General features: G+C 45.3%; 1 protein-coding gene across 2 annotated transcripts in view; it reads left to right on the forward strand.

The window, feature by feature from the left end:
• The window catches only part of MBOAT1 (membrane bound O-acyltransferase domain containing 1), a 59,297-nt gene extending 52,071 nt beyond the window's left edge, over positions 1 to 7,226 (forward strand). For both annotated transcript variants that reach the window (XM_042806919.1, XM_042806920.1), the window contains 4 exons: positions 72 to 136; positions 1,514 to 1,646; positions 2,834 to 2,985; positions 5,370 to 7,226. In XM_042806919.1, the coding sequence (XP_042662853.1) occupies positions 72 to 136; positions 1,514 to 1,646; positions 2,834 to 2,985; positions 5,370 to 5,502 (483 nt within the window). In that variant the 3' untranslated portion in view covers positions 5,503 to 7,226. The remainder of the gene's footprint in view (positions 1 to 71; positions 137 to 1,513; positions 1,647 to 2,833; positions 2,986 to 5,369) is intronic.
• Positions 7,227 to 17,939: the final 10,713 nt, after the last annotated feature.

Consider the following 17,939-nt stretch of genomic DNA (forward strand, 5'->3'; position numbering starts at 1 on the left):
TCTCTAATTTAAAATGCAAGTATTATTTTACAGGTTTCAGTGCTAACATTTCATGTGAACTTCTTTCTTAGACTGCAACAAGTTTTAAAATGTACATTGAAAACTGGAACATTCAGACAGCTGCCTGGCTAAAACGGTAAGAGTAGTGAAACAGTAATTTGCTTGTGAGACCCAGAAATTCTGGATGGCCTGGAAAAGCGCTGACTGGTGAATCTTATAAATGTACAGCCTCTTGGTCTTTCTTGGTTTCCTGTGTCTGTTACAGTTGGTGGAATACAAGGGTACTTGGTGCTGTAAAGTTTTATTGCTGCAAATGTAAAATGCCTGCATTTTATATGTGAGCAGCAAAGCCATAAATGAACTGTTCAGATCTTCCATAATAAAAAGTAATAGCATTTTGTTGGCACCTTTTAGGCTGCTGTTTGCCTCTGTTTCTCACTGCACTGTTTCACTTTGCTATGTTGTTTCCCATGGATATTACTACTGGAGGTGAGCATTGCTGTGTCACTGGGATCCAGTTCAGCTAGAACTGGAGAGAAGTCAAGATCTTCATGGCCCCAGTCTAGTCTGGTTTGGAGTTAACAGAAGATACTTGCCAGGGAGTCCCTGTTTAGGATACAGAGAAAAGACTTCTTATAGCACTGAGGGGTTCTGATTTTAACCCGTGACTGTTAAGGCACATATAAATACTAGCATAAGTCCTAATTCTGTAGATTGAACTGTCTCTTACTACTTGTTACACTTTTTGGCATGTTTAAAACTCAGCATACAGTTAGTGTAGTGTCTGAAATTTATTGTAGTCATCATAACTATTTTTGTTGTTAAATATATACATCTTAAAAGTCAACATCTACTATTTTTCATGATTCTGATGACGTTCCTGGTAAGAAGTGCTTTATCTTGACCCGTTTCTTTGGAACACAGAACTTCTGTTAAACTTCAGATAGCCAAATAGACCAGCTGCTGCGTTCTTGAACTGGTATCATTTGCTTGCATCTTTGCAGTAAGATTTTGGACTGTTAAATTTAGCAGGAATCCACAGCTTTGCAATAGCTTACAACACTCCCTGTAATTCCAGCATCTGCCAGATAACAGTGCTTAAAAAATACCTCCCTTCTACCAGAGAAAGGGGAGGTCATGTCTCTCTGTCCTTTGGCTCACTCTTGATCTGCCATCAGAGTTTTGAAGGGCAGCATGTGATTCCAGATAGAGGTATGAAGGTGAAAGAGGAGTCTCGCCTGCCCTTTGCTCTGCTATTTGTTTAAATGCTGTGAGCTCGGAATATTTGTACAGACGCTTTCTGGATACTCAGTGCATAAAAGCATGCTTCCTCTTTCCATCTAACCCTCCATCTAAATGAGGAGAAAGCACCTCATGCCCTGATCTGTAACAGAGGCAAGATAAGACTATTAAGAAAACAGAATAAGACCTTAAAAACAGAGAAGGATTTGAAGTGCAGTGTCCATTGTTCAGTGGTATTCAGCCTCTTCTTGTTTTGTTTTCGTCTTTGCAGTGTCTGCTATGACAGAGCTCCCTGGTACCCTACGGCTTTAACGTTTGTCCTGTCGGCCCTGTGGCATGGTATCTATCCTGGATACTATTTTACGTTTCTCACTGGAATCCTTATCACACTCGCAGCCAGAGCAGTATGTACCTTTCATTGTTCTCTTCTAAGGCCCCTGCTAGATACTGTCCAGCTGTCAACTGCAGGGACCACCCTGACATAGCCAAGCAGCCTCTCTGTGCTGAGAGCCTTCTTTCACGCCTTTGTGGGCTTGATATTCACTGAAACTTTGGTCTGTATTGATGCTTATTACAAAGCATCCCCAGCAGTTATCACCAGCACCAATTCTGCATGTGCTGCAGTGCTGTCCCTGACTGTCAGAGGAAACATTGCTTGTGGGTGTACAGTTGATCCTGCCACTGGCTATCTCCATGCAATCAAATTAGCTAGGGATTCAAGATCGTGTTGGAGTCCAGACTTTCTGCTTGGTCATGCTGCCTATATGCTGGCCTGTAATTGGCTCTGGGCTCAGTCTTACCATAAGAAGCTGTTACGGGTTGAGCATTAGCCCAAACTTGAACTCCTTCATGCACATAACATTGATGCAGTAAACTGGTCTCTGTGTTTATGGGCCTCACTTGGGGTAGAGTCACCAAAGACAGAACAGGCTTCATGTCTCACTTATTAAATTTATCACTGCTGATCTTTCAGCCTGAACCAGCTGGTTGTGCAGAGCTTGGAAGCACTACCGTTGTCTTTCAGAGTTTGACTATGGATAAATAGCCAGGTCAATTGGAAAGGTGATTTTAAACTATTAATCAGTATTAACCACTATGTCTAGATCAGGTTGCTGAACATGCAGTCTTAACATGTTCTTTGCCTCTCATTTTGGGGGATTTCATAGATGTGAAAGCTCTAGGGAACAGCACACGGTTGCAAATATAAACACATATTTATTCATTTAAAGTAACTTTGGTTCACTGTTGACAACCAGTAATAAATCAAAACCAGGAGAGAGGATGACCAAATCATAACAACTCTCCTTCCCAAAGTCACTGTGCCAGGTACCCAGCATGAGAGTCTGCCCCCATGATTATGACAGAAGAAATTGGGGGACGCTTCTCTGTTTGCCACTGGTTGACTGTGGGATCTTGGACGTGTCAGTCAATACATGTCTGTCTTCCTACTCTCAGTACTTTCTAACTGGAGTATAAACTTTTCTGTAATACTAATGATGATAAGTGGAATAATGCGCTACAGTGCACCTGCGTGACTTTGCCTAAGGAATTGATTTATATAATTTTCTGTTTACTTTTCCCTAACCTGCAGATAAGAAACAATTGCAGACACTACTTCCTCTCGTCAGTGCCTCTCAAGATAGCCTACGACCTTGTTACCTGGGTTGCCACTCAACTGGCCGTGTGCTATACTGTTGCACCATTTGTTATGCTGGCTGTTGAGCCCACGATTAAGTTTTACAAGTAAGTTCTCTCCTCTTGACTATTATTCTCTCGACTGGCCCAGACTTTTGTTAGATAACCTAAATCACACTGAAAGGCAGTTGTCATTTCATCGAATTTGAAAGGAGTTCAAACAGGATGCTTAATAATGTGTAAGGGGTGATTTTTGCACTCCTGTATCTTAATTGAGATGATAATAACAATGCCAAGGCAGAGCACCTCGCTTGTGCTTCTCAATCTTTCTGTGTCCTTATGTGACTTCTCACATACTCAGTTTCCTTTTTCAAAACAGTTGAGTCTCAACCAGTTAACAGTGGCCAAGGCTGGAGAGGGTAAGAGTGACATGAGATGGCAGTAGGAAGGACTCAATGAGAAACGACCAAGTTTCCAGATACTGAACATGTAGAACAGGAGATGTGATCAGTCAACAGGAGATAAGAGGGTGCCTGGCAAAGCATTACTTCTTGAAATGAGTATGCTTTTCCTTTTGTATACTTCCATAGGAAATGAGTATTTCCCTAGGTTCCTTAAAAATAAGAAAACACTGGTGTTGCAGAGTATATTGAATATACTCTAATAAAAAGCAATTTGAGATAGAGAAATTGAGAAAATAGTTTGAAAAGGGAGACTGGACTGCATCGCTTTACTTTTTCTTTCATTCTATAGTGATCTGTCGACACTAGAGTAACAGATTTTGATTGAGAACAATGACAATTCCCTCCTCCAACATAAAAGACATAAATCTGGTAGTCGAGGTAGCTGCTGCCAGTAAGTCTGTCTGAAGGGGCTTGAATTTTGACATATTCTATTCCTGTCTCTTAAAATATTTGATTTCAACACAGAAAACTTACCATACAAAAATTGCTTCCAATCTTTCTTAGTTTAATTCCTTACTATTTTTTGTCCTAGTGACTTTGAACATAGTTAACATTTAAACTTAGAGACTGTTAAGCAAGGAAATTGTAGGCCTTTGGACCAGGGCATTAATTTTTTGGAACACTGCATGCGTCACAGTGGTCTTAAGGATCTTACAATGATATTAAAAACTGTGATAAGAAGCATAAATAAGACTGTAGGAAGGTGCATCTGTGCATCTCTGTGGTTAAGGGCTGGACCATATGACTCCCAAATGTCATTATCCCCAAGCTGCCAGAGCCTCATGTAGTTGGTTTAAGTATCTTTTATTTCTGTTCTGTTTATTTCTGTTCTGTTCTGTATACTGAATTGTTTGAAGTAAAAATATTTGATGTTTAATAAGATCTCAACTAAAGATATCTCTGAGTAGTTGCCTTCAAAAACACAACCCTTCTGTAAACATCATTACCTGACCTTCCCCAGTTCAGGTGAATGTTTTGATTTATTTCAGATCTCAGCACTTGGAATGAATTTTTTTTTCTGTCACTTTTATTTTTAAAAAACTTGTGCAAGTTTTATGTGGGATGTTTCTTCAGAATGTAGCCTTGTGCACTCTAAGATTAAAGGAGAGATGGGCTGAGTAAGTCTGGGGTTGAATTGCATGGGTTTATCTGAGCTGTCAGACTTTGAATTCTGGCGTTTGATTGATTCCTTGCCTCATTAACATCCACAGCAACATGTTCATCGATGCCAGCATATACCACATGCATAGACTGTGTGAAATTCAGGGGTGTATTTTTGCACTTTCTAGGTCAGATTCATACTTTCTGCATTTATCCTTTATGTCTTGGTTTAACCCCAGACAGCAACTAAGCACCATGCAGCCGCTCACTCACACCTCTACGTGGCCCTCCCCCATCCAGTGGGATGGGGGAGAAGAATAGGGGGAAAAAAAAAAAAAAGTAAAACTTGTGGGTTGAGATAAGGACAGTTTAATAATTGAAACAAAATATAATATAATAATAGCATTTGTAATGAAAATGAAGATAACAAAAAGAGAGAGAAATAAAACCCAAGACAAACAAGTAAAGCACGATGCAGTTGCTCATCACCCACTGACTGATGCCCAGCCAGTCCCCGAGCAGCAATCTGTGCCCGCCTCCACACTCAGCCAACCCCTCCCATTTATATATTGAGCATGATGTTCTATGGTATGGAATATCCCTGTGTCTAGCTGGGGTCAGCTCTCCTGGCCATGCTCCCTCCCAAATCCTTGGACACCTCCTTGTTGGCAGAGCATGGGAAGCTGGAAAATCCTTAACTTAGGATAAGCCCTACTTAGCAACAACTAAAACATCAGTGTGTTATCAACATTGTTCTCATACTAAATCCAGAACACAGCACTGTACCAGCTACTAGGAAGAAAATTAACTCTGTCCCAGCCTGAACCAGGACACCTTAGCACTAAATTCTGCATGGACTTATTGAGGTTGCACAATTCATGTTATTACCAAGAAAAATATAATATTCTCCTCTGCTTTTGTTCCCAGGTCTGTGTATTTTCACATGCACATTCTAAGCATCCTGGCGTTGCTCGTGTTACGGATCAGACCTCAAGCGCACTCCATTAGAAAGCCTCAGAATCAGGCCATGCAGAACTCTGTTAAAAGCAAAGACAAATGATGCCTCCAAAGAAGATTGCCGACATTGGGAAATTGAACTGTCATATTGGAAATGAACAAAGAAGAAGAAAAACTGGTGGGATGAGGGTTGAAGTAGAAGTGGCATTTCTAGTGGTTATCTTAAAATCTTACTGGACAGGGAAGAAAAGAGCCTGAGTGACTGTATTTCAAATTATTCCAGTTGAGAGAGATTTTACAGGAAACGTTTACAGGCTCATGGGGCATTTTGTTTTTTTTAATAAGTATTTTTATGAAGTGTTTTTATATATTTAAACTTTTTCACACAGAGAAGCATTTTTGCTCTTTTACAGAAATATACAATTATTAATCAATAATCTTGTGACTAGTGTGAGAAGAAGCATCTAGTAAAGAGTTAGACCAGCTGCCCGAATAGCCTGGTGCTGTTGGCGACTGGCAGGAGAAGCTTTTCATCTCTTGGCAATAGAGAGAGATGATTCAAGTAGAAAACTCTGGCCATGGGGTTGCTGGACGGTGCTGGCGCTGACTTCTGCCCTGGCAGGGAGAAGGGGGAGCAGGGCTTTCACCGGCAATCCTTGGAGCAAGGACTGTGGCCTGAGCTCAGCAGCAAGGGTATTTCACATCCTTCCACGTGACGCCTGCTGGTAATGAGGGCAAGACAAGTCCCTTGGGAGTAGGTGTCTGGGAGCACTGACAACTGGCCAAGCCAAAATCTAAAGCCAAGTAAAAGCAAAACAAAAGACGGGGAGAAGCAGGGGGAAAACCCAGCCCAGAATAAGAGAAGGGACACGCACCCCATGATCTGTGGAGTTGTGCTGCTCTAATGGCGCAGCTGGTGCTCACTGCTACATCAGCCCTACTGTGTGGTTTTAGTGTGATGCAGCACTTCCATTTTGGTATCGAAGTAACTGAGGAGCCAGGCAGGTTTAGCGTTTTAAAGCTCGCAGTTATGGGTTAAAGCTGAAAAAGCTTTGTAATGGATCAGACTGTTCTAGTCAAAAAATCCCGCCTTATGGAAGGGTTGCTTTCCAGCAGGATAACACTAATATGAAACCTGAACAGAAATCAGTCATAGTAAAACATTCTCTACAAAATATTGCTGATGTGATATGATCATCACAAGAGTCAAGACAGAGCCCTTGTATGATCTTGACATGTGGCTTAGCCTGTTGATGCCAGTTTTCCTGCTTGTAAAGTCCTGGGCTTACAGGGATGTTTTGAGGCTTAATTTCTAAGAGCTTGTTGTTCATTGAGATAACCTGCTGCTAAATGCTGTGTCAGATTTTTTTTTTTTTTTTTTTATTAAATCCACTTAGCCCAGTAAAACAGGCTGGTACGACACATCAAAACCAACTAAAGCATTTTTTTAAATGGCTGTTTTCCAGAAATGGTTTTATCAGGATTTGTAGAAGCAAGTCCCTTATTAAAGTATTGGTATTGCTTTAGGATCATTTAACTGATGTGTGATTGAGCAAAGAATCTGCTGTTTACTGTATTGTGATTTTTGTATCAGATTAAAATTTTGCAGAATCCTAACATCGTGGAAAGAAACAAATCGGTGAAAGCAAAACAAGTTCCAAAAAAGTAATTTTTTTTTTTTTCTCCCTTTCCTCTGATGGGAAGTTTTTGTCCTGTGACCACCTCATGATTTAGAGCATAGTTCATGGAAGAGTTTATTTGGTAATTTATTTTGAGGGTGAGATGGGATTAAAAGGTTGATCTGAATAAACCAATTGCTTTGTGTCACCACCTGGCATTATTAATCACAGCCATCCAGTGTGAAAATGGGTGAGTGGGGGTGAGATCCCTCACGCTCGTGAGGGGAGATGTTCAGATCTGCGGGGTTTTACAGAACACCTGAGCTTTACACCCTGCACCTGCTGAAACAGAGAAAAGACGCCCCCGCGTTTGTTTTTGTGGCAGCTTTTTCCCTAACAAGGCCAGTCCTCGTTTGTCCCCATGCGTGTGTTCCCCTTGTGCCACCAGCCCCAGCTGCCCCTTGTTTCTCGTGGGCGGGAAGCAGGCGCGCCCCCGGGGAGCAGCTGGCCGTGGGATCCCGCGGGCTGAAGCTAGCCTGCCCTTACTCCCCGCAAACGGGAGTGCATCACTCCGAGCGCTGGCAGAGCCGGCCTAAGGCGCGTCAAGGCCGGGCTTCGGCAGGCCGGCGCCAGGCCGGTCTCTCCAGCAGGTTGGCTTTAGCGCCTGCTTGGCAAAATAAATGTGCTCGGAGCGGGCTGCGGGCTGGCATCCGCTGCTCTGCGCCCTGAGGGCTGCCTGTAGAGCCCAGGCCCTGGCCCACAGCCCTTCCCCAGCTGTACGTTCAGGAGAGGCCAGATATTACCCCTGGGGTTTCTGTTCTAGTGTTTCACCTAAGTGGAACTTGTTTAACGCCATTGAGTTCTACTGTAGTTTCAGTTCCTACGATGTGTTGAATTAGTCAGGGCTAGCAAGCAAACTCTTACTCCCCTGTCACGTTGTCTTCTCGGCCTGAACCTCTTCCTGAAACCAGGAGCTTCAACGAGAACTGGTCATGTGGATTTAATAGGATAGATGAATTAAAATGGAAACGGTCTTCTTGAAACGGTGCATTTGCAGGGAAACTCGCTGGGTGAATTAGTCTTAAAGCTGGGGGGGATTTTGTGGTTTAACTCCAGCCAGCAACTAAGCACCACTCAGCTGCTTGCTCACTCCTCCCTGCTCCCAGTGTGATGGGGAGGAGAATTGGGGAAAAAAAGTAAAACTCAGTGGGTTGAGATAAGAACAGTTTAATAACTAAAATAAAATATAATTGTAATGAAAAGGAAGATAACAAGAAGAGGGAGAAATAAAACCCAAGACAAGTGACGCACAATGCTCGCCACCTGCTGACTGATGCCTGAGCAGCGATCTACCCCCCCAGCCAGCTCCCCTCAGGTTATGTACTGGGCATGACGTTCTATGGTATGGAATATCCCTGTGGCTAGCTGGGGTCAGCTCTCCTGGCCATGCTCCCTCCCAGCTTCTTGGGCACCTCCTTGCTGGTAGAGCATGGGAAACGGAAAAATCCTTATTTTAGGATAAGCCCTACTTAGCAACAACTAAAGCAACAGTGTGTTATCAGCATTATTCTCATACTAAATCCAAAACATAGCACTGTATCAGCTACCAGAAAGAAAATTAATTCTATCTCAGCCGAAACCAGGACAGAGGAAAAAAAGGAAATTTTCTGAAATTTTTGCTGTACTGTGTTCCTGTGGACCCAGCAGCTCACCTAGCCAAACCTAACACAAAGTGGGTTTAAATCACTGTAAAATATTCCTTTGAAAAAAGGCTGCTAGCTTAGGTATGACCTTTCCCAACCCATTATACCGAGTCTTCCTCTCCTTTTCTTCTGAGTGGGACAAAGTTTGGTTTTATAGAAAGACTGCAAACAGCCACTACTATTTAGAGGAGACTTGTGCTAGTAGTGTGCATCTACTTTGCACAGGAGTATGTAACTCCAAGAGCCAAAGCAGAAACTCAGGTTATAAAAGTGTGATGTCGGGAACTTGAGTACTGGCCTTGCATTACTTGGTCTCTAGCTGGAGTACTGTAACTTCAGGGAGTGCTTCAGTGATTAAATACATGATTGTGATTACCAACATTTTATTAGTTTCTAATCCCTCTCCAGGTTCCTTGTGCTGCAAAAAGATGAGGAGCTGAAGCTTCTAGAGAGACTCTGAAGACAGAAACAATCTTGATGGTTTGTAAGAGAGAAATATGGGACCATCAGACAGAAATGAAAAAGGTAGATTGTACTGAACTGACAATGGTTTTATTTTAAATATGGGAATACCAAAAAGTTACCATCATCACCCCCTTGGATTGAAGGCAAATTCTAGCTGCTATTTTTCAGCACATTTGGCTGTGTTAAAACTAATTAGAAGTTGAGATGCACTTAGGAGAGAGGACTCGATGAGTAAAACTTTATTTCAGCTTAACTGTGGGCCTGGTATCTAAAGAAACAACCGCCTAGCAATTTTCTCAGTGGACTGGAAGCACAAAGTACTCTCATTTACTGTCCTGTAAGATGTCCCCCTCCTTGAGTACATTCCTGCATGTCCCTATGGAGCGTGCCAGGCAATGGAGGCAGCGCAGAAGTGGGATATAAGGTGGGCAGATATTTTTCCTCCTTTGTTGGCTGCTCTATTCTGTGTGCATACATTGCACATAGTTGGGATTTTTGCATCACTTAAAATGAGGTAGGAGGGTGAGAAGGCTGTAGATTTTTTACTCTATTGGTAGATGTTTGCATAAACCTGCACTTACCTCTCTGCACATGTAAAAGCAGGCTCAACAAACTGGATATGGATCCTTTATTGGAAATACAAGTTGAATTCCCAACACCCAAGGAAGTAGAGATGTAAAATTCCTATCAGGGAGGTCAGTGTCTCTGATATTCAAAGCTTTTATCTCCTTACCCCTGAACTGGGGACTTTAGAATAATATTCTACCGGCTGCAGCAGTAGACTGAGTAGAAACTTATCTTTGACATTTGAGAGTGTGTTACAAAGAATGCCTATCTACAGTCCACAAGTTGTGGTCAGAGGAAGAGCATGCCTCCCCTCAACCTTGCCCAAGACAGAGTGACATGCATGGTTGCATACTGAAATATCAAACGTCCTTTGAGGTACAGTTCTCGTTCCTTATGTCACTGAACTGATGTACTTCAGCTCGCGGGGGCCAGAGGCGTTCCACTGCGATACAAAGTGGGAAGCCCCTGCCTGACACCTCAGCGTGGGTACAAACGCACGGTACGTGCTGTAGAAACGTATTCTTTTGTGTGACATCAGCCTGCTGCTCCCTTTCTTCTCAGAGATGCCAGCAATGACATGCACGAAGCTGTTTGGATTTGCTCTGGGTGGAAACTGCAGGCTCTGGAGCGCCGATGTGAGGTGAAGTGGGAGCATGTTTGCTGGGTTACATTTACGAGCAGTGCCCTCTGTGGGCGACGGGACCTCGGCAAACACTCAAGGGAGGATCCAGGGGTGCTGAGTTTCGGGGAACACCGCAAAGGTGGAGGTTTTTGCGGCAGTGCAACTGCGTTAGCTGCGGGACGGCTGGGGGTTTTCACATGTGCGATAAAAAATGTGTTTTGCTTTGGGGCTGGACAGCAAGAGAAATTGAAGATCTAGGTAGACAAAGAAAAAAAAATACAGGAGGAAATGCTGCCTGGTTGGTAGAAAAGGTCGTGGTTTTATGTCTTAAGAACTTGGGGTACACTTTTGTTCACCTGACTCAAATATGGTCTGTGGAAGGGAACCAGGGGATGGGGGAAAATCAGTTCTGAGAGGTGCTCCGAGACTGCCCTCAGCACCTTGATTTATTGTCTGTCCGTAGATCAGCTCTGAGCGTGAGGCCCCAGGCTTGCCTGGAGGCTTTTCTACTGCGGCCGTGGCTCCCTGCACACCCGGATGAGAGACACGAACGGTGGGCAGCGGGTCCGCGAGCACGCCACGCTCACGTTCAGTTTTCCCGATTCCCTCTGTCAGACACTGTACAGGTAAAGACTGCCCAGTGGAAAAGAGTTTGGGGGATACTGAGACCAAACCAGTCATGGTGGGACAGGGTGAAGGGAAACCTTCACTGTGCTGAGCAATCCTTACCTTGTCCAGGGATGGTAACTGGTACCCCTCTTCATCAGAAGCATCTTCAGTTGTAACATTGCCACTGCTCTGAGACACACGGATTTCTCTTTGTTAATATTTATTCTTGCCTTGATGGCTTCTGTATTAGTGCACTTTAATTTTTCTGCTTTAATTGTTTTACTTGTGTTCGAGGAAGATGGTGTTATGTGGATATTTTATATCTGATCAGGGAGATACGCAACTAAAGGCAACCTCAAAAGATGTGGTGAATAATGGAAGTATAGGAACAGATAATGTGATCACATTCTAAGTCCATTAATTGATTTAATTAACTAATAAAGTTAATTGACATCTGTGACTCCGATGTGGGTTTTTTTCCTGAGTACTCTTACATGATACCTTCCGGTGTGCAGCAGATGGTGCAGGTTTCCCCTGGAGGTGCCTCAGGAAGCAGCTCAGACAAAAAAATCCCATTTCTGACACTCATAGACCACCCCCGCCTCGACTGGCCTGGTCCATGGGTCCTCTAGGGCAGCTGGGTGAGGGTCTGCCTGGGATGCTTTGGAGTAACTTGGGGTGAGGTGTGCTTCCTCCTCCTCCCACCCTGTGAACATGAGATTCATGATGAGAGAGTCTGCTTGCAACCCTCAGCCCTCAACGTGCAAACCCGGGTGCAGGGCCCAGCGGATACGTGAAATAGAGATGATCCTCATGCAGGCCACGAGGAGAAAGACCAATTGCTTTGGATAGCAGGCAGCAGGGATAATTGTGAGGGTGTGGATGGAGGTACAGACAGACTGTGACTGAGGGACCAGTGAGCAGGCAGCTTGTGCCACAAGCAGGAGCAAAGGGCAGGTTTCCGAAGTGCCAGCCTACGGCTTCCTGCGTCTGCTGCCAGAGATGGTGGCAAGGGTTGCCAGCTGCTTTCGGAGGAGTCCATGCTGGGCCCAGCACCCGTGGGGCTGGGCCCAGCACCCGTGGGAACGGCTCTCCGCCACGGCGTGACCGCAGGACCCGCATGGCACCGGCGCAGGGAACCGCAGCTCACTACCCGCCAGTCCTGGGCATTTCAAACCCCAGGCTGGACCCTCCCATGCTTCCCCCCACCCTGATGAAACTAAGAGACTCTCTTAAAATGTGAAATGTCATCAAGGATCTTTAGCGTCTTTATATTCGCCTTCTGATCTCGGCGCCTTTGAAGCCTGAGCATTCAAGCCGTTCCCAGCTGCAAAGGCCATTTCTGGCTTTCGGAAGCCGCTGCTGTCAGTAAGACCCTTTCCACGCTGCGCCCAGTCCCCCGCTGCATTTTGCAAATGATGTAAAAGCCCCGAGAGGCCCGGGAGCCCCGAGGGGCACGGGAGCGCTCCTCGCTCCTTCCCGCCCAGGGTTTCGGCTGGCAAGAGGGAGAGCGGCAGCACCTGCCCGGAGGATGGGAAGCAGGCAGTAGTCGGCGGCTTTCAGAGAGCTGGCTTCTGCGGAGCCGTTTTGTTTGCAGCCAGCCGCGTGGTCCCAGCGGCGTGCTATTGGCCTGCCTCAATTAGACTTCTTGACTGATGGCCAGTTTAATGAGCCTAGTGTACAGAGGGTCATTCAACATGGCAATTATACCTATAAATCTATTTGCAGCAGGGCTCGAATAACCTTTCGCGCACAGTTCTTCATAAAATGATTGTCTGATTAATTAACATTAATTTATCCACTGTATGGAACCAGATGCAGTCTGTATGAAAGCCTCCACTCTGATGTGCAGGCGCTGTGTGAACTGGGAGGATTTGGGGATGGAAATGGCTCTGATGTTGTTTAAAGCCTCTCTTTTAGATTTATTTTTTTTTCCCCCTGCTTTCTTCCTCTCTCTGTCTCTCTGGTCCCAGTTGATTAACATTCCAGGGCAGCATCATATAACAGGGGGCAAAATTCAATTAATTGAATATGAAATATTTATAACCCTACTCTATGTGTCTATCAGAGAAGGGTCCTTAATAGATCTTCTCATTAGCATGGACTGGTGACTCACTTCCCTGCTTTCACAGTCATTTGGAATTAAAATCCAATTAATCTAATGTCCCTGTGAATATTATTAAACTATTTGAAAAACTGCATAGAAGAGATATGAGGCAGGGGGTGAGGGGCTAAGAGAAGAAGAGGGAATATGTCTTGAGCTCATGAAGATTCATTTCTTCTCTCTTAAACACGTAGTCTGGAAAGACTAATTCCCTGTTTTCTGGAAAGTGGATAGCTAATTCTTAATATCAAAAGCCTGAGAATGGAAAAATAACTTGCTTTCTACAAGCAGAACCATCTTTGAACAGGTAAAGAAATGCCCTTACCTCCTCCCACCTTTCAGGTCACTCCTACTTCTTGGGTGCTAATGTTAGCCTGAAGCAGTGGACAGATTTACACAAGGTATTTAGGCACCACAAGGTAGTTTTGGGGCTCATTCCCAGCTTCCTCAGCAGCACTCAGCTGCCCTAAGCTGTGGGGCTGGCTCTGTGGCCAGAGACCCCATCTGCCCACCCTGGGGACCGGGAGGGCACCGCGTGTCCCTTCTAACCCTTGCAGGGAATTTCCCTTCCCATGGGAAGGGGAGTGTGGGGAGAGATGGAGTGAGACCGTACCTTCCCAGAGCGACAACAGCCAGGGCACGTAGATCCCCTGGGCTGGGAGCACTCCTGGACTGCCTCGTACAGACGTAGCCTAGAGGACTATTTAATTGTTAAATATCTCTCTCTCTTCAGTGGATAGGGCACTGACCTGAAACTTGGCGGGGAGGGATCTTAACCATGAATTTCACATGTGAACTTTGAGCAGGAGGCAAGTTTCTAAATTGAATATTCCCCTAATGGGAATGACTTGAGGACAAAATCCTTTAATGACTCCACGGAATTCAGGGACTGCTGCAAGGAGCGTGTAAGTCAGGAGATAAATATTTCTCAGCTGGAATAATATACTGGATATCCAGATAAAAAGTGTTCCCCTTCTATTTTAAAAACAATAGATTAAAAGACCTATCCACAAAGTTTGTTCTTGGTTTGTTTGCTTTTTGGTTTAGGTAGAAGTAGCTTATTCCTTTCAACACTGCCCTTTCTTTTTTTTCCTCTATTAGAAGCTTAGTCCAAACATTATCACAGAACATAAGTACACATCAAGATATAACTACTATACATCCCAATGTTTTTGTGAAGCCTTAAACAGACAGACTTTAGAGAGACTGAACATACTTCCCCTGTCACAGAGGTACAACCCGATAGAGACACTTAGCTGCAAAGTAATGCTGCTGTACGGACTGCAAACCAGAAGCAAGGAATACCTGTGCGTATGGGGCAGGGCTCAGGCACTCCTTTCCTTCAGCACGTCTGGAGTTTTTGTCACCCCTGCATCGTCCTGTTCCAATTTATTTCTTTACTGTATCTGGTAAGACTGCAGGCTGTGCTGGTGTGGTACTGTGAAGTACAACATGCAGATCTCAGCTGCTCTGGACCTGAGGCAGTAAACAAATCACAGGTGAACTTATGTAGTTTTCATTTATTGAGGGAAATCTAAGCCTAACGTGCCCCTTTCCCCCTTATTGTAACCCTAAAAGTCATCTAGATCATTTAGAAGTTGCATAATTTACTAGTAATGAGAATCTCATCAGCAGTTTGGTTTGGTGCTCATCTGGACTGAGGAGCTGAAGTCAGACCTGGCAGAAACATATTCCCATTCACGGTAAATCTGAGCAGGAAGCCTCTTAATTCAAACCACGGCTTTTCAGGGAGCAGAAACCAAGAACTGAAATCTTAACCCTCTTCACTCTGGAGAAACTGCAGTACCTGAAAAGTGGTGGCACCTCACAGGACAAACCCAGAATGCCCTGAGGGTGCACTGTTGGTCTGCTGAAAGTTGCTGTCACTGCCAAAAAACTGCTGTTTGGGCTTGGTAGCATTTCATACCTATTTTCTCTATCTGTCTACCAATCTATATTTATTTTATAGCTGCCGACCTACTATGATGGATATAGGGAGGTGGCTAAATCTAAACTACAGGCTTGAAATTTTATTATCTAAGGCTATAATTGGGTTTGCTTTTGATATTAGAAGAGATTGCTTATGGTAAAACTCTTGAGTCCAATCAAATTAAGAGAAGGAGCAAGTTTTTCTTTTCTATAACTCTGTACTTTTTCTGCATCTGGTCACTGAGTGGTGTCCTCAGTTTATTCTTGTTCCCTCTTCCATCCTAGCCAGAGATAAATGTGGCAGCCCTTCTCAGTGGCTTCCCTCTCCCTTTGTCTGTTGTTTATGGTCTGTCCTAGCTTAGGCTCCAAGCCTCAGTGGTCAGGGACAAATAGGCTTGATTGCCCCATTCCCTGGGATCTCTGCAGCAGGAAAATAGAGAGAAAGGCAACATAAAGTGCACTTGTTCTGTGCCGAGAAGATTGCGCTCCCACTTTGCGCTAGTGTAAAATGACTGTTGCTGCTGAAGGGCAGTGGAAAATCAAATCTCTGGGTCTTTTTTTCAGCCTTCTGTAGTCCCCTGCACACTTCAGGCGCTGTATGAATCATTATAATTTCTTCCACATTGACACTTTGTCTGTGAACTTCCTTTGAGCAGTGTTTTCTGTTTTGTGCTCTCTTCCAGCAGGCTCCAGCTTTTCTGGAAGCGGCTGCCTGAGCTCTTTCCCAGGACGAGGGTATGCCAGCCAGTGCATCAATCCACTTTTGTTTTCATTATGCCAGCTTCCTGCGAAGTTTTCAAATTAATTTTAATGCCTCCCTCAATTTTAAGGCCTATAAAAAGACTTTGGTTCTGCCTACCTTGGTGAACTGGGACCTGTTCAGGAATGTGGAGGATGCTTTTGCCTTGGTGCCGGGGGTGACAGGCTCCCCCTCCTGCATTCAGCAGGTTCCTGGCACTATCAGTCCGAAAACATCCGGACCCTTCTCCAGCACCCCAGGGGCAGAGGATGGGGCTGCGCTTCGGATGTCACACCTCTGCCCCACGCTGTGCTGGGTCGGGCAATCCCAGCAGGACAGTTCTGAGTCTCGCGCCCACGTCCCCGTGCCTGGCTGGCGTGTCGGAGCCGGGCTTGCTCCACGAAAGCCCAGCCAAAACCGAGGGGTAGTGCTGAGGCTGAAGCGACGAGTGGTTTTTTCTGTGCCAGCTCAAAAAGAAAGATTGAATAAAGGGCATGGTCTATGTCCGGATTGCAAGTCAAAATGGTGGCAGCAGCTCATGCATACTATTATGTTAGCTTTAAACCAGCTGGCTCTGCGGCAACATGGACCTTGGCTCAGGCTCAGAGCTGGCAGAGGTGAGGTGGGGTGAGGACATCCTTGTACCCATGAAAGCTCTCCATGTTACATGATAAATCAGGGGTCTATCACCTGTGAATGCTTGTAGGTCTGCGGACAACTGCCAAGAACTCTGTGAGGAAAAGGCAAACCTGATGTTAGTCTTATATTTGTGAGTCAAGCATCTTTGCCACAAATGGAAAAATGTTTTGTGGCCTACAGATGGAAAAAAAACCCCTCACCACATGGGCAAGGCAATGGATTGCACTGGGTAACCCCTCTTCTGCTTTTTGCTTAGCTCTCGGCTAAGTATCTTTAACAGCTCCCCTTTCTGATGAAAGGAAGGATGTATGAGGTAAAACATTTCTTGCAATGAGTTGCTAAGTCTGTGCTTCCAAGAGACACGCTCTTCTTTTCTAATAGCTGCCTCACGGTGACAGAATTGGGAGGACAAACCAGGCTGCAGAGAAATAACCATCCCGTGCCTCTGGAGTCACAGGTCTACATCAGTGGAGAGTGGCCGTGAGCTGCAATAAGTCACTGTGGAGCCAAACAACATTCAGCCACTTTGCACCCGAGGGAGGTCACAGAAGCAGCGTAACTGAGGTTGGGGAGAACCTCAGGAGGTCAGATGGGCCAGCCCCGCTTGCTGCTGCGAGAGGCTGACATGGGGATGGGGGGGAAAGGGCAAAACATTGATGAATGGGTCCCACAGCTGTCTTTCTGTGTCTAGTTCTCCCTTGTTCACACCAGTAAGGGACCCTGGCGCCGAAGCCAGCGAAGCGGCACTGCCAGAGACTCTCACCCCTCCTCTACTCCCACGTACCTTTCACAGTTCAGGTGTTTAAATAGCAGAAAGGGAAGAAACTTCTAAAAACTTTCTGTTCACAACAAAGAAGGGGATAAAAGCTGCCAGTTTTCCTATCGGCTAAAGCCTCAGACATTACCTGGTGCATCAGGAGGCTTTCCCCAGTCAGATGGGGAAATGAGCTCCTCTGCCAGTGCCCACCTGCACACCTAATACTCCACAGCCACAGGTACGGCTGAGACCCGGGTGGCTGAGAGACAGCCTACTTATTTTTGTGTTTTTTTTTTTTTTTTTTTTTCCCTTCCCAGCATCAGGCTGCAAATGAAAATACCTTTTCAGCCTTCGTATTATTACCCATATGGATGGCACCTTTAGTGTGCGCTATTCATTGCTCTAACAGCTGCACCTGTGTATAGCACGCGTGCTGGAGCTGCAGCAGCTGTGGCCTGTAATTGCAAAACATTATTTTCTGTTCCTCCCTGAAAGCTTTTTTATATATTTTTTTTTTCCCTTCCTTGTTGTTGTTGTTGCCGCCGTGAAGGTCCGTTTCTAATGACTGCAGGCCTCTCTCTGCAGCGCTCCCTCTCCCTATTACACCTATTTCTACACGCTGGAGTTCTTCAAAGAGCACCCGTGTGTGAGCTCAGGTACCGCCTCGCGCGGGCGAGCGCCCGGCAGCCCCCCACGCCGCGTGTCTGGGGTCGGACGGGGTGTTTGCTGGGGGACCCGGTGCTGCGTGGCCAGCCGAGGGGCCAGGCTGTGCCCGTCACCGCTGCGC

The sequence above is a fragment of the Tyto alba genome, unplaced genomic scaffold (assembly GCF_018691265.1).
Source record: "Tyto alba isolate M040663 unplaced genomic scaffold, T.alba_DEE_v4.0 Super-Scaffold_48, whole genome shotgun sequence".
Taxonomy (NCBI): Eukaryota; Metazoa; Chordata; class Aves; order Strigiformes; family Tytonidae; genus Tyto; species Tyto alba.